Source organism: Salvelinus sp. IW2-2015, unplaced genomic scaffold, assembly GCF_002910315.2.
Source record: "Salvelinus sp. IW2-2015 unplaced genomic scaffold, ASM291031v2 Un_scaffold16687, whole genome shotgun sequence".
Lineage (NCBI taxonomy): Eukaryota > Metazoa > Chordata > Actinopteri > Salmoniformes > Salmonidae > Salvelinus > Salvelinus sp. IW2-2015.
This window is the reverse complement of record NW_019957708.1, coordinates 8,086-28,531: the sequence shown is the minus strand read 5'-3', so window position 1 is coordinate 28,531 and position 20,446 is coordinate 8,086. Positions and strand designations below refer to the sequence as shown.

General features: G+C 41.0%; 1 protein-coding gene across 2 annotated transcripts; it reads left to right on the top strand.

Moving 5' to 3' along the window:
* Nucleotides 1–13,187: 13,187 nt before the first annotated feature.
* mibp2 (muscle-specific beta 1 integrin binding protein 2) lies at nt 13,188–16,770 on the top strand. Of its 2 annotated transcripts, XM_024146999.2 has the most exons (8): nt 13,188–13,453; nt 13,970–14,060; nt 14,304–14,352; nt 14,529–14,715; nt 15,674–15,745; nt 15,869–15,975; nt 16,143–16,237; nt 16,456–16,770. In XM_024146999.2, exons 1-7 carry the CDS (start codon nt 13,428–13,430, stop codon nt 16,226–16,228), a joined length of 618 nt encoding a protein of 205 aa, XP_024002767.1. In that variant the 5' UTR covers nt 13,188–13,427; the 3' UTR covers nt 16,229–16,237; nt 16,456–16,770. The 2 variants fall into 2 exon arrangements, with proteins under 2 accessions (XP_024002767.1, XP_070298927.1); XM_070442826.1 differs by lacking the exon at nt 14,304–14,352 and having other exon boundaries at nt 13,189–13,453.
* The last annotated feature ends 3,676 nt before the right edge of the window (nt 16,771–20,446 follow it).

Here is a 20,446-nt window from a genome sequence, read left to right as displayed (position 1 = left end):
AGTACGTTAGTGAACCAGGCGAGGCAGTCATTAGAGAAACCAAGGCTGTTTGAAGGTCTGCGCTAAGATTTTTTATTCACCTTTATTTAACCAGGTAGGCTGGTTGAGAAACAAGTCTCATTTGCAACTGCGACCTGACAGAATACGTGGACTGACAGAGTCGAAAAGCCTTGGCCAGGTCGAATGAATCGGCCTGCAAACAGTACTGTCTTTTATCGATGGTGGTTATAATATCGTTTAGGACCTTGAGCGTGGCTGAGGTGCACCGTGACCAGCTCAGAAAACCAGATTGCACAGCGGGAGAGGACAGTGGGATTCGAAATGATCGGTGATCTGTTTGTTCACTTGGCTTTCGAAGACTTTAGAAAGGCAGGGCAGGATGGATACAGGTCTGTAACAGTTTGGGTCTAGAGGGGCTCCCCTTTGAAGAGAGGGGATGACCGGCGCCGCTTTCAATCTATAGGAATCTCAGACGATTCGAAAGGAGGTTGAACAGACTAGTAATAGGGTGTGCGACAATGGCGGCGGGAAATTTTAGAAGAAAGAGGGTCCAGATTGTCTAGCCCAGCTGATTTGTAGGGATCCAATTTTGAGCTCGCTTTCAGGACATCAGCTGTCTGGATTTGGTGAAGGAGAAGCAAGGGGGGGGGGGGGGGGGTCTTGGGCCAGTTACTGCGGGGTGCAGAGCTGTTGGCTGGAACAAAGTACTGATAACACGTTGATATCAACGTAGCAACACAGTACTGATAACACGTGAATATACAGTAGCAACAATACTGATAAACACGTTGATATCCCAGTAGCAACACAGTACTGATAACACGTTGATATTACAGTAGTAACAATACTGATAACACGTTGATATTCCAGTAGCAACACAGTACTATAACACGTTGATATCCCAGTTAGCAACACAGTACTGATAACACGTTGATATCCCAGTAGCAACACAGTACTGATAACACCGTTGATATCCCAGTAGCAAACACAGTACTGATAACACGTTGATATCATAGTATTAACACAATAGTAACACATTATAACAGTGTCTCACCTCATTATTCCTGATTGCTCTCAGACCCTCCTTGATAAACCTCCTTTAGATTTCATCTGGGCTTGAACAGAGTTCACCTATACACACACACACACACCGTCTATAATGAACCGAAGACTTGGATAACGGTTTGTAACTGCTTGGAATCTTTACCTAGTAGATATGACATAAGGCTCTGTTTTCTGTGTGAGGGTAGGTGGTCAGTACGTACTGATGAGAGCCCAATGCCCATGTCTCCTGAGCCTACGTGTGTTTGTGAACAAAGTTGGTTGGTTCTCCGATCATTGAACGTCTATTCCTCGTCGCCTCCTTCTGTAAAGCATTAAAGAAATCATAGTATTACTAAAGGCAACTGTTTTATGAACAGACACTCACACAGGCTGATACGAAGTACAGAAGATGAGAAGGCCTGGTTCTATTTCAGTGTCAGCACCTTCACCTTTAGTGTCCACACTTCATAGACGAAAGGTCAGGAGTGAAACAAAACAGTGATTTCTTTGTGTGTGTGTGTACTCACAGCTGAGGCTGCTCTCCAATGCAGCAGCTGAAACACACCCAGAACTCAGTCATGCTGACGGCAGCTTCCTCTCTCTTCTCTTTCTTTTTTTCTCTCTCTTCAGCCCTCTGTCTTCCTGTTCACTTCACAGCCGATGCCACAAACAGCCGGCGGAAGCAGATTACAGACAGACATACACTCACTGCTGGTGTTTCTGTAACACACACTCTGACACACACCACTCTCCCCAGGGCCTGAGCAACACAACCCTGTGGAAACATAGAATCAGAAGACAGTTGACATATCTTTGCATTAGTTATGTTAAATATCAAGTGAGATTTGGTGATGGACAGAAGATTTTGTGACCTGGCTATGTAGTCCTAGTAGTAGCATGGTATGCTAACTAACAGTGTGCATTGGTAGTTGTGGTAAAGATAAAAGGACAGAGGTGGTCTGGAAAAGAGAGAGACTAACCAAGTATAAGAGGAAGGAACTCGAGCAACATGCGCCAAGCACCAGTAACACATTACTGTACCTGCCTACTAGAGAAACTGTATATTTCCCCTGAAATGTCATCTAGCAAAACTCCCCTTCAATATCACACTACAGAATAGTCCACTGACTAGGAGACTTAGGGGGACTCAGTGAAAGTACAGCGATGGACGGTACAATAGCATACACCATTTCACATATATTAATTTAGCAGCAGTGGCCCCCCGCCCCATGTTACCCTTACCACCACCGCTGGGGGGAAAAACTCTGGCATAGATAGATTTCATCGCAAGTTTAACTGGTCCAGATGGTCGGTTTTTAACATTCAAAACGTATATTATTCTATATTTAATAACATGCTGACACCCAGTCTTCTCAGTAAAACATAGTCTAATAAATTCAACTCTATAATACTGCTACCCATAGTGGAGGATAAACCATGACTCGATAGACAGACAGACCAGCCCTTCATCTTGCCCAGGAAGACAAGACAGTAGACATCTCTCATTTGTTGTCTGTAGTTTCACACGACCACTTTATAAAAATACCCAGAGCGGTGTGAGCTCAGACACCTCTGCCTCACCCTCCACAGATGGTGGTGATAGAGTTAGAATAAAATACTTTTGTTTACTCAGGGAACTAGGCTATTCATTTCACCCTGGAACAGTTGAGACAGACAATGTCATTATTCGATACCATCTGCTCTACTATAGTGTTTTTACAATCTCTACTACAAACTAGAGAAGTCTACAAATCCACTAACTATTTACAWGTTTAATTAAAGACCAGGATAGGTGTTSTTGAGTAGCTAAAAATACTTGTATGGTCATCAATGATCTAAGGTGTTGTTAATGACATTGAAGCCCAAACAGGTTTAGAACCATTTTTCTCAGATATTAACCAAATGATTCTGAACTGTGGGTTGTATTGATTACAAACAATTCACTAACTAGGGAGGGACCATATTTGTAGTACTGCCACTAGTTCGATAAATTRTTACAGTAGAAGGTACTTACTCTCAATAGCTATTTCATTGCCAAAGTCGTTTAATTGAAATAGGCCAAGAAGATTCAACTTATTTCAGGGTTTCTCTAGCGCAGAGCGGCCTGAAGACACAAGCAGGAAAGAGCGAGGTTGTGGTTTTCAAACTGACAGCTAAGTAAGTTAGCTAGCTAACCTCTAACTACCGGTTGCTAAATCAGTAAACTGTACTCTGAAACTTGACAGAGGACCGATTTTGGAAATACATCTACACGTAGCAGGAACTTTGAAGGTTGGAACTAATTTCAAATAAGATTTAAGTTAATTAGATAGATTTGTGGGGTAAAAAATAAGGTAAGAAGACATACCTGCTGGCTAACTTCCCGAAGTTGCAGACGAAAAAATATCTTCCTGCTTTGCCTTGGCGCAATGCTTTCGGGATATGGTGTTCAATGAAACATTATTACCTAAAAGCAGACTTATTCAAGAAAAAGCAGACAATTCTTGCGAAACTCTCGTGCTTCTTTCTGTAGTTTTTTTTACTACTACAAACGGGCAATTTTTCCAATGTTGAGCTAATTTCTTGATACAGTTTTTGTTTTCTATCCTAATGGCGTCTTTTTTGAGAACTAACTCTGACATGGTTTTATGGACAGAGTTTTTGTATTAAGGTCTGTGGTAAACATATGTTTTCTTCTATGAGATAATCATCAGCTAACGTCATTTTTTGTGAATTTGGAAGCATTTGTGTAATTTGAAAAAGCACATAAATGCTTCATAATTAATAAAGGAAATGTTAACTGACTAATATTATCTCGTAGAACAAAACGTATAAGATAGCCTAAGCCTATATTTTCGCGTTTATCCCAAAAGCCTATTCTTTCCTCATTCATTTTCGCCATATGAATGGTAACTAATTCCCGGGTTTCAGGTCTCAAGCAGGTGAGCTCGCGTCTTTCTTTTTCCCACCGCAGTTAATTAGTGACTGAAATTTCGCGCTACGTGATATTCACTTCCGGACTTGGAGAGCGCTCAACGCGTTGTAGAACGCCTCTGATAACAGGCGTGGTTTTGGCTTAACTGAGTTGGGGGAAAAGACAAGGTGAGGTCTATTAAAGATGCATGTGTAAGTTTTTTGTGCTGCCAACGAAATTCACATAGAAATGTGAGTTATAGATTTGTCATCATTGAAAGCAATTCTAACAAGCAGTAGATCTGTTCTATGTATGTCATTTCTATGCTTCCCATTCTTAAGTTTAATTTTTGCATCTTTTACTTTTGGTTTTGTACACCAGCATTCAAACAGTTGAACATACAATATTTTTGGTTATTAAAAAATATTTCACAACTGTTTAGATGGTACAATGATTCACAAACTGAAATTAGGAAAATTATTAAGAATTTTCGCTACCAGGAAATGGTGAAGCGATTTCTGCATATTGTACCTTTAAAGCGGGTGACAGACAGCAAGGCAAGCCTCATCAAGTCATGTCACTAGTGGTGTCTCAATATTGCCCAGCAGAGGGCAGATCTACTCACATAATAAAAAAGTTTGTAGCCAAGCAGAGCAAGGTGTATTGCAATCTCTCACTCACTGTACACAATGACTCCAACTGGGCATAACTTGACTCTGGAACAGTTACACCACGTATGGAGTGTTTAAGTGTATGCCATCACATATAGATATAAGCTGCTTACTCCTATCATGTGATAGCTCTACATTAAATATAGCTAGGTACATTTAGATGTGTAAACTGATGCACAGAACGAGGATTATTTCATCACACCAGATGAGATCGTACAGGGAAGAAATCCTGAAATATCTGATAAGTTTGAGGATTCTTTGCATAAGGATTACATGTTTGCATAGGGAATACATCTCCTAACTCCTTTGCCTGATATGTTTGGATTTGCAGTGAGTTGTGTAGCTACTAGAGTGATTAGGTCATTTGAATGTGCTGAGTGCTTTTGTAGCAAGGATGTGTGTGTCTCAAATGGCCCCTATTATGTTTATAGTGTACTAGCCATTTGGGACATTATGTAACATAAACAGATAGCCATGGCAGAGTAGAGAGGAATCATCAACATTAGTATCCCTGTCACGTTCCTGACCGGTTTTCCTTTGTCTTGTATTTATTTTAGTTGGTCAGGGCGTGAGTTGGGTGAGTTGGTCTATGTTGATTTTCTATGTTGGGATTTGGTGTTCGGCCTGGTATGATTCTCAATCAGAGACAGCTGTCAATCGTTGTCCCTGATTGAGAATCATACTTAGGCAGCCTGGGTTTCACTTGTGTTTTGTGGGTGTTTGTTCCTGTGACTGTGTTTGGGCCAACAGGACTGTTTTGCGTTTGTCACGTTTTGTATTTTGAAGTGTTTTGTTGATTTTCATTAAAATATGAACACTAACTACTCTGCATCTTGGTCCGATCCATGCTCCTCCCTCGTCTGAGGAGGAGAACGACTACGACAGCCGTTACAATCCCAGGGAAATAGGATGAAATGTTAAAGGACAATTCTGCCACTTTTCAACTTCATATTCATTATCTCCAGCACCATTCCAGTGTCTATATATGTGAAAATGTCACATTCCTATGATCTGTGGTTAAAAAGATTAGAATAAAGCTCTTAAAAATGTTTCTTTGTGACATCACAGGGAATGATTAAAGTAAGACAAACAGTGATTTTCAAAACCTGCAACGAGTTTTAAGCCAAGAGAGACCCACTGGGCACAAACTGGTGGAATCAAGGTGGTTTCAATGTAATGTGTCAACATATTGTGATGTGGAAAAAACATTCGATTTGAAAATAATTATCAACCATTGGTTTGATGGTGAAATTTCATCCACAGGATAATGTCACCATGGTAACCACATTTCAACATAGATGTTCTAAATATGTTGAATTTGTAACTTTAAAACAACGTCAGATCTTCAACGTTATATCACAAAGCAAATAAAAAACCATAGGCTGGGTAGCACCTCCTTACTGGAGAATGTATCTATCTAAGCTACCATTTGGTCTCCCATCCAGGGTTTTAACCAAGCCCAGCACTGGTTAGTTATGATATTTGTCACTGACTATTACCAATGTGCTATCGTGAGAAGGATTGTTGAAAGCTCTCCAACTAAAAACTAAATAGATTCACTGTTGCTATTGAACCCATTCTAAAGGGTAGGTTTAACAGAGGAAATTAAATGTGACCATAATGTATCAACCATATATCATCAATGATACTATTTAGGACTATGTAGCATTAGCAAAGTCATCAACAGCTATTGTTTCAATTCAACTAAAATAGACAATTCAATAGGCCTAGGGTTTATTATTTCAAAACAAATTATATTTAGTGATATTGAATTGTGTTTGGTTGTCAACGCAACCAAACATCAACATTTGAAGAAGATGTATCTTCTGCATAGACTAAGTCAGTGGCACAGATGTGACTATCCATCTTCAATTCCAGTTTGTTTTCAAATTAATAATTTATATGTTGATTCATGTCTCCATCTCAACACAAAAACCAAAGTTAAAGAATAGGACTACATCAAATTAAAGTTTATATCAAGTGTATTTAAAGTTTGATTTAGTCTTATGCTTTCACTTAGATTTTTGGTTGAGATGGAGAACGTGAATCCAACATATAATTAATTTGTAGACAAACTGGAATTAATGCCAGACTAAGTCAATGGCACAGATCCATCAGTAGATCCATCTCTTTTAAATGTGGATACAATTCAATATTACTTTTGTAATACAGTAAAAGTTCCAGCGTTAGGGAACATCCCGTGCCCCCGTGCGACCACATCTATTTCTATGGGAACAAGCACTGTTCATGACTCAAACTGTTCACACCCCTCGGAAGAAAATGTTGCAGTTTTAAAGCTGATTTTCTTGCAATCTTATACATTTTGCTATGTATAATGTTATTCGTGTGATATGAGTGACTCAAACATTACAACAAAATCTGTTGGCTGAGAAACCTAGCTGACAATGGGCTAGTTGATCTGGACATTTCTGAGAAGTTATAAATAGCTCTCTAAGGTATTTATTTAACCTTTATTTAACTAGGCAAGTCAGTTAAGAACAAATTCTTATTTACAAGGGAGGATAACTGATGATGCACTACAATTTCGTATTGCACCTTGTGCATTCTACTATTACAACCTTCTAGAGTAAGTTGAAAGCTGGACTGAGTTCATTAAAAAAAGAAATGTGCKCCACAGTTTSGAACCACTGCAATAAATAGCATAAATGTAAGGCTATCTTACAATCTAACCTAACGTTCAACCTTACAGTGAGTAGCACATACATGGCCACATTTTGAGGTTACTGTAACTATACACTTCTTCTTATTCAATCAAATAAAGCATGCATGTTCAAGATAGCATGCTAGCATGCACAGGTCTGTGGAGATCTTCACAATTGCTGTAATAATCTGTGCAGAATCTCCATCAGCGTTGATCACTTGCACCATGTACTTTGAATGTAATCTCAACTGTAATCCAGGTKATTTGGTTCTGCTATTAGATGAAACACAGGAGTAACACAATCTGTTGTATAAATAAACAACATATCTGACATTGTATTCTCATTTGAACTTTGCTGTGCTTTTACATGGTTAAAAGTGCAGTGATAGACATTTTGGTGACAACTAAACCAAAAATCTGACATTGTTTGGTTGTGCTTTTAGATGGTTCCAAGCATAGTGATAACACATTGGAAACTCAACTTTTGTCTCTTTTTGAGTGGGTGAATATAAATTCCAATCTCATTGATCAATGTCTCAACCAAATATTACCCAATTATCCACATTGGAATTACCTGGTGTGCTCAGTGGGAGGGGGTTTTCTTGCTCCCCACATCACCGCAAATCTTATAGTGTTTGAAAATCACTGTTTTTAAATTGTTTTCAATTTTGATGATGCCATCGAGTAGAACTTGTTTACTTTATTTTATTCTACAAAATGTAGAAATGTGCCGTTTTAACATATGTAGACACTGGTATTGTGCTGGAGATATTGAAAATTAGGTTGAAAAGTGGTGGAATTGCCCTTTTAAGAATGTAGAACGACATAAGTCTGATTATTCAGCAGAGCAAGGCTTAATTTCATTGTAGACTTCTGGGACTGCAAGGTGTGTGTGTTTGTGTTTTCTGGGGCTCGGCTCAGAAGAGGAACACAAAGACCTGATAGGTCTGTCTCTAGGAGGGAGGCATTGGGGAAACAGAGAGAGGGACAAGCTGTCATCACTCCCTCACTCGTCGGGCTCCACAACATATAACAAATTCATGTTACAACTATCACACTGGTAACAATGAATATGGATGGCAGTCAGCTGAATCAGCTCACATGTCTCTATATAGCAGCATGGCCATGGCATCTGTCCCGCTGCCAGATGTCACTGTACGTACCAAATGGCACCCTATTCCCTATATAGTGCACTACTTTTGACCAGAGCATTATGGTCCCTGTCAAAAGTAGTGCACTATATAGAGGGAATGTGGTACCATTTGGATCCCTGGCGTAAACATTGACCATGGGCTGCTGCTGGTGGTTTTGCTGCTGCTTGACCACAGGGTTGTTGGCTGCCCAGTTTTTGTAGAAAAACACAGTGGGTCAGTGAACTAACTATATCACATGCTACAATCATTCTTGTTACATCTGAGGCACTTGTTTATCCGTGAACAAAGAATTGGGAATGTAATATGGATATCAGTAAATCATTATCTTAGAGTCTTTATAACACTGTGGAAACAATCCCATATTTTGTGGAAATATGGAACACAAAGCAGAGAGGCATTCAGTTTCAGAGAACTCTTTCCTGCCAGTCAGTCAGGCGTTGAGCTGGGCGTGTCTAGGGATGCATCTGAAATGGCACCCTATTCCCTACACCCTATTCCCAAATGGGCCCTAGTCAAAAGAACTGCACTGTGTAGGCAATTGGTGCCATTTGACACAGGATAGAGCTGCTGTGTGTAATTGAACCTGCTTTGAGTGGCTTCATGTTGTCTCCTTTGATGTCAGGACATTCCCATGTTGAACACACACACACTCACACACACACACACACACTTCAGTCTCCTCTATCTCTCCAGACCTGAGTAACATTCTGTGTGTGCATGTTATTTAACAGTAAAATCAACCGTAACTGTAGCTGACGGTCATGGTTATACTGTGAATAAGCCATACACTACATACTCCACACTTACTGCATATGCTCTTGGAAACTCTCACTCTCATTGGTCGGTCCATGTCATTTCAGCAAGCCATTCAGCACCCACCATGTTAGATTTTTCTTTAAATCGTTGTTGTAGTTAGAAAGAGAAAAAATACCATTCTGCAACATTATTTTGTTGAAATATAATTTGATCTCTGACAAATTAAGAAAATTGGCCATTTTAAATTTAGGATTCATATAATATTCAATAAATATAGTACCTAACATCCGATTTGGACCAAACCTTTTTCTAACAATGAGTAAGACATGAGGAATCCAAAGAAGTTGTCAAAAGCCATCCACAGCCCCCCCCCCCCCCCCCCCACATCCCACGCTAATGACACCCAAATGTGTGTACATAGTATCAGTTCTCTATGTTTGACTAGTAGTACGGAGCTGAGGCTCAGAGTATTTTTATTCATACTATGTTATGTATTCTCAGTGAATTTGGTGATGTTTTAATCATTGAAGTTGATGGGTTTATGTCCCATCCTACATCCTGATATTACCAGGTTCTGACCACTACATGGTGCTGTCCCCCCCCAGATTGTTAAAGGAATAGTTCACMCAAATTACATATGGATTTTCTTCCCCTGTAAGCAGTCAAATGACCAGTTATAACAGCAACCCATRCTTTGATTTTGTTTACTTGGCCACTGTTTCAAATGCTATCTTTTTAACATTTGTGGCACAAATCCAATGCAAGTCAGTGATACCTATATTAGCATTTCTGCGCTCAGTTAGCAGTCGAAACAGTGGCCAGGTAAACAAAACGAAAGCATTGGTTGCTGTTATACCTGGTCCATAAACTGCTTACAGGTTAAGAAAACCAATATGTATATAATTTTGTAATTTGGGTGACCTATCCCTTTAACAGTTTCACTGAGAATACATTACATTGGATGAATAAATACTATTCTGAGCTGCAGCTCCATACTACTAGTCAAACATAGAGAATTKATACTACAGTACTRTATACTAATTTTTGGTGTGGGATTAGAGTGGGGGGTCCRTGGATGGCTTTTKATCACTTCTTTGGATTCGCCATGTCTTACTCATAGTTGGAAAAAAGTTTGGTCCAAATCGGATGTTAAGTAATATAATTATTTAATATKATATAAATCCTATAAATTAAAATGGCCAATTTGGGTGCAATCAATTATSTTAATTTCTCAAAGATCAAATTATATTTMAACAAAATAATGTTGCAGGAATGCTAATCTTACCTGTTTCTAACAACAAACTATTTTTGGAAACAATCTGAGATGGTGGGTGTCGGAGTCCTATTTTTTGAGAGGAATGCATTCAGTTTCACAAATACATGAAAGTGTTGGGAAAGGAAAGGCTAAATGTTTGAGGAGCTAACCCTAAAGACCAAGGCACTCTAACCAGAATTGTTAATTGGTATATTCGCTTTTGTCACAGAATAGAAATGGAAAAGAGTGGCTATAAATGTTTACACATCCTATCTTAGTATTTTAGTTGTTAATAGCTTGCTTTTGATGGTCAATGTCAACTTTAACAAGGAAAATGTGTTTTTAAATAAAGTTTGTCTCTCAATTGATATATAAGACAATTAAGTCCCTGTAGCCATGAATGGCCACAGCCGCCTCACAACACAAGTCAGAACCGGATTTTATTCATTGTGCATCCCAAATTGTACCCTATCTCTTATATAGTGCACTTCTTTTGACCAGAGCTCTTTGGGCCCTGATCAAAAGTAGTTCACTATGTAGGGAATAGGGTGCCATTTGGGAAGCAAACATACTGTTGGCAGCCAACTACTCATAGCTGAGGTTCTGAGGGGGCAGAAAACCATCTGTAGGAGATATTTTGGTTTCAAACCTCAGAAAACTGTGTCACATTGCGGAAAGGGTGGATACTAGTAAACAAAGCGACGAGGTCAGCAGGAGAAAGTGAAGAGAGCAAAAACATGATGCAATTAAAAATAATTACCTTTATCTTATTATCTTGGGGGTTCTAAGACCGTAAGTACAGTACCAGTCAACAGTTTGCATAGGTATTTCACTTACTCATTCAAGGGTTTTTCTGTATTTTTACTATTTTCTACATTGTAGAATAACAGTGAAGACATAAAAACTATGAAATAACACATATGGATCATGTAGTACCAAAGAAATGTTAAATATATCAAAATATTTTATATTTGAGATTCTTCAAAGTATCCACCCTATGCCTTGAGGGACATCCTTTGCACACTCTTGGCATTCTCTCAACCAGCTTCATTAGGTAGTCACCTGAAATGCATTTCAATTAACAGGTGTGCTTGTTAAATTGGAATTTCTTTCTTTAAATGCATTTGAGCCAATCAGTTGTGTTGTTGACAAGATGGGGGTGGTATACAGAAGATAGCCCTATTTGGTAAAGACTGAGTCCATATTATGGCAAGAACAACTCAAATAAGCAAAGAGAAACGACAGTCCATATTTGCTTTAAGACATGAAGGTCAGTCAATAGGGAACATTTCAAGAACTTGCAGTTGCAAAAACCATCAAGCGCTATGATGAAACTGGCTCTTATGAGGACCGCCACAGGAAAGGAAGACCCAGAGTTACCTCAGCATCAGAGGATAAGTTCATTAGAGTTACCAGCCTCAGAAATTGCAGCCCAAATAAATGTTTCACAGAGTTCAAGTAACAGACACATCTCAACATCAACTATTCAGAGGAGACTGCATGAATCAGGCCTTCATGGTCGAATTTCTGCAAAGAAACCACTACTAAAGGACACCAATAAGAAGAAGAGACTTGCTTCGGCCAAAAAACATGAGCAATGGACATTAGACCGGTGGAAATCTGTCCTTTTGGTATGATGAGTCCAAATGTGAAATTTTGTTCCAACCGCCGTGTCTTTGTGAGAAGCAGAGTAGGTGACCGGATTATCTCCGCATGTGTGGTTCCCACCGTGAAGCATGGAGGTGGAGGTGTGATGGTGTGGGGGTGCCTGAATTCAAGGCACACTTAACCAGCATGGCTTCCACAGCATTCTGCAGCAACATGCCATCCCATCTGGTTTGCCCTTAGTCCCACTATCATTTATCTTTCAACAGGACAATGACCCAACACACATTCCGGCTGTGTAAGGGCTATTTGACCAAGAAGGAAAGGAGAGTTATGGAGTGCTGCATCAGATGACCTGGCCTCCACATCACCTGATCTCAACCCAATTGAGATGGTTTGGGATGAGTTGGACCGCAGAGTGAAGGAAAAGCAGCCAACAAGTGCTCAGCATATGTGGGAACTCCATCAAGACTGTTGGAAAAGCATTCCAGGTGAATCTGGTTGAGAGAAWGCCAAGAGTGTGCAAAGCTGTCATCAAGGCAAAGGGTGGCTACTTTGAAGAATCTCAAATATAAAATATATTTCGATTTGCTTAACACTTTTTTTTGGTTACTACGTGATTCCATATGTGTTAGTTCACAGTTTTGATGTCTTCACTATTATTCTACAATATAGAAAAGTCTAGTTAAAGAAAACCCCTTCAATGAGTAGGTGTGTCCAGACTTTTGACTGGTACTGTATAGAATATATGCATCTCGTACATTGCAAAACAGTCTCTCAGGAAATATACACTGTGTACAATGAACACCTACCTTTATGTCACTCCTCAGTACAGAATGTCTATAAAACCAACTTATACCAGCAGAACAATTTATCAGATAAAGCTAATGACAAATACATAGCAAACCAATACAGACGATGGGGCAATTGGGAGGTGACAAAGAACGAACAAGTGTTTTATTTTTTTCCTTTTTCAGACAACAACAAAATCTCAATTTTTTGCAATAAAGTATTATTTTAATTGGCTCTAGAAAAAAAGGTGGGCGAGGAAAGAGGGGGGTGAATATTTCAACGCTTCCTGATTGGCTGTGTTTTTTTGTTTCTGCTGGGACTGAAGTGTTTATATAGCCAATCACCGTTGAACTGGCAGTAAGTGTAGTAGTGAGCCTAGCAGTTCATTTCTCTCTTGGTGGAAGCACACAGCGAAGTGACATCGTCCAACCTTTCACCATATTCTGAAACATGGAAGAATCAAGTAGTTGACGTTTACTGAACCTTCTCTTTTGAAGCTTTCTTCCGTCTGATCACCGAGTTCCCAGAGAGCTGACCGGTCCTGGTTTTTTTGACGTTTTTTTGCAAGTTTCCTGAACTTTCACTGTCTGACAAGATGAAGTACATTATCGGCATCGGCGGGTGAGTGTCTTGAAATACCGGTAATATAGCCTACTAGGCCGCAGCACGTGGGGCTGGGCGCGTTACATAGGAATACCGCTTGTCCGTTATCTTTCTGTCATCGTGGCGACTTTACAGCCCTTCCCTTTTCAACAGTATATTTCCATTGTCTAATAAATACCCAAAATGTGGTTCTGACAGCCTCATCGCCCCGGGAGCGAATACCAATATATTTATAACCCCTTCTGTCTGTGGCGAAGAGGTTAGTTTCCGGTTGTGACAATGTAATACGTGTGCAGCCGTCATTAAAACGTTGGTGAAACATTGTAACGAAATTCACTACAACAATGTTGCCAGCGTCGGGCGATTTAACATTACAATGTTACCTGCGGCGCTAAAAGAATACAAACGTGTGTAAATCGTTATCTGTCCCTCTGCGTACTAGTTGCCATTCATATGTAATGCCAGCGACGTTGTACAATACAGCGCCCTCCCTCGTGGTGTTTTTACCATATGTGATTGTGTGTGTCTTTACAGCGTCACCAACGGGGGAAAGACCACCCTCACCAACAAACTGATCAAGAACCTTCCCAACTGTTGTGTGGTTCATCAGGATGACTTTTTCAAGGTGAGTCTCTTATGAGTGTATTACTATAGCTATTACTGTTGTTGTTATGCTAGTGATAGAGTAAAAACACATTGCACATGGGCTAGATTCGTCAGAGCTTTGAATCTATATGGATGTCATTGCTTGGATAGAAGAACTAGTATTTCCTTCAGTGTGTGTTGGGAGAGAGGCGTGCGGGAGGGTTGGCAGACCCTGAGAGGTGTTAGAATGTACCTGGGTACATCTCATTCATGTATGTTTCAGCCACAAGATCAGATTGAAGTTGGTGAAGATGGCTTTAAGCAGTATGATGGTAAGACGGGTTCTTTCTGGAAGGGTTGGGGRKGGTGAGTCTGTGTGTGGGTGTGTAACACACTACTACTTAATACAATCATCATGCTTCTTAACCTAGAAGGTGGATTTTAGCTGTACATCTCTCCATTTCTCACTCGCTCTCTCCTTTTATATGCCTTTCCATCATCCCTCCAGTCATCACTGCCCTCGACATGGACGCCATGATGAGTACCATCTACGCCTGGCTTGACGACCCGGTGAAGTTTGAAAGGTCGCACGGCATCAACAACACCTTGGATACCGAGATTCTCCCGGAGTCTGACCACAGGGATGAGGGAACTCACATCCTCATCGTGGAAGGATTCCTGCTTTACACCTACGGGTGAGGACTCTTGTCTCTCTCTCCTTCTTCCTCTCGTCCTTCTCAACTCTGGGTGAGGAGGACAGAATGTGTTTCTGTGTCTCTCTCCCCTTCTTCCTCTCGTCCTGCTCCTCAACTCTGGGTGAGGAGGACAGAATGTGTTTCTGTGTCTCTCTCTCCTTCTTCCTCTCGTCTGCTTCTCAACTCTGGGTGAGGAGGACAGAATGTGTTTCGTGTTCTCTTCCCCTTCTCCTCTCGTCCTGCTCCTCAACTCTGGTGAGGAGGACAGAATGTGTTTCTGTGTCTCTCTCCCTTCTTCCTCTCGTCCTGCTCCTCAACTCTGGGTGAGGAGGACAGAATGTGTTTCTGTGTCTCTCTCCTTCTTCCTCTCGTCCTGCTCCTCAACTCTGGGTGAGGAGGACAGAATGTGTTTCTGTGTCTCTCTCCCCTTCTTCCTCTTGTCCTGCTCCTCAACTCTGGGTGAGGAGGACAGAATGTGTTTCTGTGTCTCTCTCCCCTTCTTCCTCTCGTCCTGCTCCTCAACTCTGGGTGAGGAGGACAGAATGTGTTTCTTGTCTCTCTCCCTTCTTCCTCTCGTCCTGCTCCTCAACTCTGGGTGAGGAGGACAGAATGTGTTTCTGTGTCTCTCTCAGTAGAACATCAGTAGTTCTAGATCTGGTTCATTTAGCAGCTTTGTAGTTATATGTAAAGTATAATACCACAGTATTATAGTAGTAGTAACACCAGTACACTTGGTCAATACTTTGACTATTTCTTCCTTAACTAAGTAACAAGCATGGAAAATGAAATGCTTTCACACCTATGAGTGAAAAGCCTGTCTGGAGTGTCTGTTCTCTCCCTAAAACTCTGGGTGAGGGGCCAGTACATTCCACACAGGAGTGAGACGTACTTTCATCTCATTCTGTCGACTTATAAAACTAAAAATATAATATTTCCAATTCTGTTTGTGTTCCTGCAGACCTTTGATCGACGTGTTGAACCAACGCTATTTTATTTCCATTCCATACGAAGTATGCAGAAAGAGGAGGTGGTAAGTTAAACACAAACTCAAACACGGATATATCTACCTGAACATCCAGCTTTTGCTGCTTTACTGTTGTGAAGTAACCTTTCAGCTAATCCCAGGTGGTGTGTGTGTGTGTCCTGTGTGCAGCTCAAGAAACTACAAGGTACCAGATCCCCCGGGTCTGTTTGATGGTCACGTCTGGCCCATGTACACCAAACACAAGATCATCATGGAAACATCAGGAGTTGATGTTGGTAAGTGTTTGGTTTGTGTATGTGCACAGTATATCCGTGCTCCCATTAAATCATGTGTTTGTGATAAATGTGTAATGCTTCTGTGGGTGTGTGTACAAGGCATATCGGTTCTCCTACTTGTGTAATATCTGTTTTCATGTTAATAATTATTTGTGTGGTGTTTACAGTGCAGCTAGATGGAACTAAGTCAAAGGAACAGCTGTACAACGCTGTCTACGAAGACGTCCTGAACAACATCCAGAAGTGTCTGTAAGCAACAAAGGTATGTTTCCTTCCTGTCCCACAYTCATTATTGTCCCCCGCATGTCAGCCTCAACCTTGAAAACATCACTACCTGTAAATACTAACAAATAGTTATGTAAATAAACGTATCATTGTGTGAGAGAATTTTGTTGTGTAAAACAACTAATAGTTGTGTGTCTAAATATACTAGGTGTRTGTGTTGTATAAATCACAACTAATAGGTTTGTGTTCTTCCAGGTCAGTCTATCGGCTAAGAGAAGGCTATATCTGCCTGCAGGAGGAGAGGAGAAGGAGAGGTGTGCCTTGCCTTAAACATTTCTACGTCTTTCTGGCCTGCAGCTAGCRCCACACTTTCTACCACCTGCTGCTGTCACCGTGGCATTACTCTTTTCTAGTGCAAATTATTCCCTGGCATTATATGCAGGCATGGTTTTATATCCTCCATATTTATTGCTTTGTTACGAGCCACCAGGCAGTCGGTCACAGAGATGACAATAGAACAGTTGAGGGTTGCAGCTCACAACACCAATAAACAATCCTCCTGCTAAAACACTCTACTCTCTGTTGTCTTCTATACCTGTTGGTTTCTACTGTATTATTCAACCTGTTGGCAGGAAGTGCGTCCCTATACCGTTGAAATGGACCAGGATGTGAAGGTTTCCTCCAGTTCTACTGGACATAATGGAGTTTAATCCCATGACTCTATCGCTCCACCTAGACATCTGTTGACTTTGTTTACTGTGGTATGACTTGTAGTTCTGCTTCCACCCTTCCATTGGCAGTGTGTTTACATCTGTCAGACACATCCCCAGCCAGCCAGGGCAGAGCTAACTGCTCCTTGTGGTGTTCCCTTTTCAACACTGTCTTTTCTTAAACGCTGCAACCTGAGGCGGGACACCACTAAACACAGGTCCCCGTGGCAACGCTCGCTATCTAGCCCCCCGGCAACAGTTGGCGCGGGTGATAGCAGGGTGTGATCACGAGACTACCCTGTGACCTTGACAACCACTAAGATCTGCTTCAATGGAAAATCCACCCTCAAAGTTCATGACACGTTGCTGCTTTTYTTCTCTGAATTTAGCMACACTGTACAGTATGCTTATTTCTACAGAGTTTTGACTTCATAGATAGTAGATTCTAGAACTTCCATGTAACAAACTGAACTCCAGGTAAAGACTGCTACACCACCAGCTCATGCCCTGTTGCTATTGGCTAGTCACGCTGGGTTTGTTTGTTGACATTGCTGTCTCATTGGCAACAAGTAGCTCATTGCATTTAGTACATTCTAGACTAAAACATTGTGCTGTCCCAGGATAGCCTATATGTCAAGGTTGTTTTGTTACTCAAGGAACTTCAGCAACTCTTGGATGACAGTTACAACCAACCAAAACTATGGAAGAGTTGTTTTGTTCAACAGATAATGACATAGTAAAATTTTGGCTAGATTTCCATGTGCAACTGTTTAGTGAAGACTACATTGTGTGTTTTTGGATCGAGCCCCAGACCATTAGTCCACTGGCATGTTGTGTACAGCAGATTTAGGCCACACAGCCTGACACCATGATACTCTCGGTCTCTGCTTACTGAATTAAGTCTGGTGGTGGAGAAGCCTGAGATTCAAGGCTACCTGTACAACGACATGTTATATAAATGCCACACCTTCAGTCTAGTCAGTTTAGGGAGAAACGGTAGGCTGGAATCCACACTGAATTACTCTGCTTCACTAATGAAACAGCTCAGTGTATTCCACCAGGCTATGGAAAGAGAGCAAACTGACCTACGACTGGGAGAGGTCAAATAACTGTTTGTCGAAACCAATCTGCATCCCGAATGGCAGACTATTCCCTATATAGTGCACTACTTTTGACCAGAGCCATATGGCCCTTTATAAACACATTTCAAGGAAACGGTGAATAAGACAAATGGGCCTATAAACTGAAATCTTTTAATCTGTTAAATCAAATATTTTAGACGGTCTGCTATTTGATAAATGAAAAGATTGATATTTGATAAATGAAAAGAACTTGAAATTGATGAGAACTAGTGTTAGTAATGCCATAACGATTTCCCCATAGGACTCCTATGATAGGGGTATAGTAGAGGTGCTACATTAAATTATTCAAATGATGCAGTAGAAGTTGCTTACTGTACACATACTTTATATAAGGGGCATATATGTCTTAAATATGTCCTTCATATGCACTCAATGTAAAGCATGTTTTCCCTGTAATGGGAATAAGATGTCAGAAGTATAAGTAATGTTGCAGCGGAAGGAAAAGGCCCTCGCCACCAACCCACATCAGAACCCTGAACCAGACAGAACGTCTTGGGCCATGGGGGCGTGAGTCAGCATGCAGGGCGGATCGCTGGGCGAGTTGAGGGGAATTTTCCAGGGAAGTTTTTTTCTCTCTGGTTGTAGAGGCGTGTTATGTAACACGTGCTGAGAAAATAGGACACAGCCCAATATGAGGACAAGCATTGGCCTCTTGCCCACTTTTCAAATGAATAGAGTTCAGCTGTTTGTCTCTCCCATTGAATGTGTCCATACATTATGAGCATGCTTTGTCTCTATACGCACTTTGAGGAAGTAAGGAAATGACATGTACCGTACACACACATACAAACACATAGTCCTGTGCACACACTGTATATGCTCYACACACAAGGTGACACAGCGCAGTGACAAGATCCACACACTTGGCCTCCTTTGACACATTTGAACTTGCTATGTGTGACTGTATGTTGGATGTGTCACCAGAGTCACCCTGAGCTCATCCAACAACACACACCACAATAACATAACCCCTCATACACTCCCCCACGACACCACAATACAATAACCCAGGTGGGCACAAACACACACAATCATAACTCTGTCTCTGTTCCAGGTGCATTCTGACACATTTACACCATTGTATCAATTATGCCATTACATTCACCTCAAACTGAATTTAATTAAAGTTGCAACCTCTTAAAACAAAACTTGGTCATATCAGGAGAAAGTGGTTATTATATAATAATTAAACATGCTTTAGTTTCTTTGAAATTAATCTCTAACCAATCATCATCAATTGTTTTGAACTATTTGAAATACCAGAAAGCACATAATTTCTCGGTAAATACCAGGAAGTTACCAGCTGAAACGGTGAACTAAGGTAAGGACAGTGTAACCTAACAGTCACTGTGTCTCCTGGCGACCAGACAGAGCGTGTCTGGACAGGCAATGCCTGTCTGATGACATTCAGACAAACAGCTTCAGTGTGTGTTTGTGTGTAATGTAATGGATGACAGAGAGCGTGGGACCACTAGGACAGAGAGAGAAACATACTGTCCTGCAGCTGCTGTGAGGGAGCCACTAGCACATGGAAACATCCTCACTTTGTCAGTCTTCATTTTCTCTCATTGCAATGTAAAGCTGTGGAAGTAGCCTACATGTGCATTGTACTGTATGTGTGTGTGTGCGTATGCGCATGTGTGTGTGTGTGAGCAGTGTAGCGGTAAGCAATCTATCTTGTTGCAATCCTAACCACTCCAGGAATTTCCTAGTGGCTATTTTAGCAGCTCACCGGAGCCACATGATTACGCTTTACAAACCGACCCGGCAGGGGAGAGAATGAACATGGCTACCAGCAAACCGACCCGGCAGGGGAGAGAATGAACATGGCTACCAGCAAACCGACCCGCGCAGGGGAGAGAATGAACATGGCTACCAGCAAACCGACCCGGCAGGGGAGAGAATGAACATGGCTACCAGCAAACCGACCCGGCAGGGAGAGAATGAACATGGCTACCAGCAAACCGACCCGGCAGGGGAGAGAATGAACATGCTACCAGCAAGCTGGATCCTGTGTCATTATAAGATCTCACAAGATCAAATGGGGAATGTGTGAATCTGTGATTTAATGATTGAGATAAATGATTAAAGAATAAAAGTAATGTTTATCATTTATGATGCAATATCCAGTATGTGTATTAAATGGTGTTACAGTAAAGGTCTTGAAGAAGACGTTACAGAATGTCATAATAACTGAAAAGGCCATATCAACTGTTGGCACAGTTGGAATTTAGCAGCACATCTACCCGTATCCTGCACACTGAAATGAATGTATCTGTCAACGCCAAGCCTTTCCACTGCAATCTACACTGCTGGGCTCAGTAAACACACTTCAGATAACACCGACTTTTAAATCCCTAACGCATACATTCACACACACACCCACCACACGTA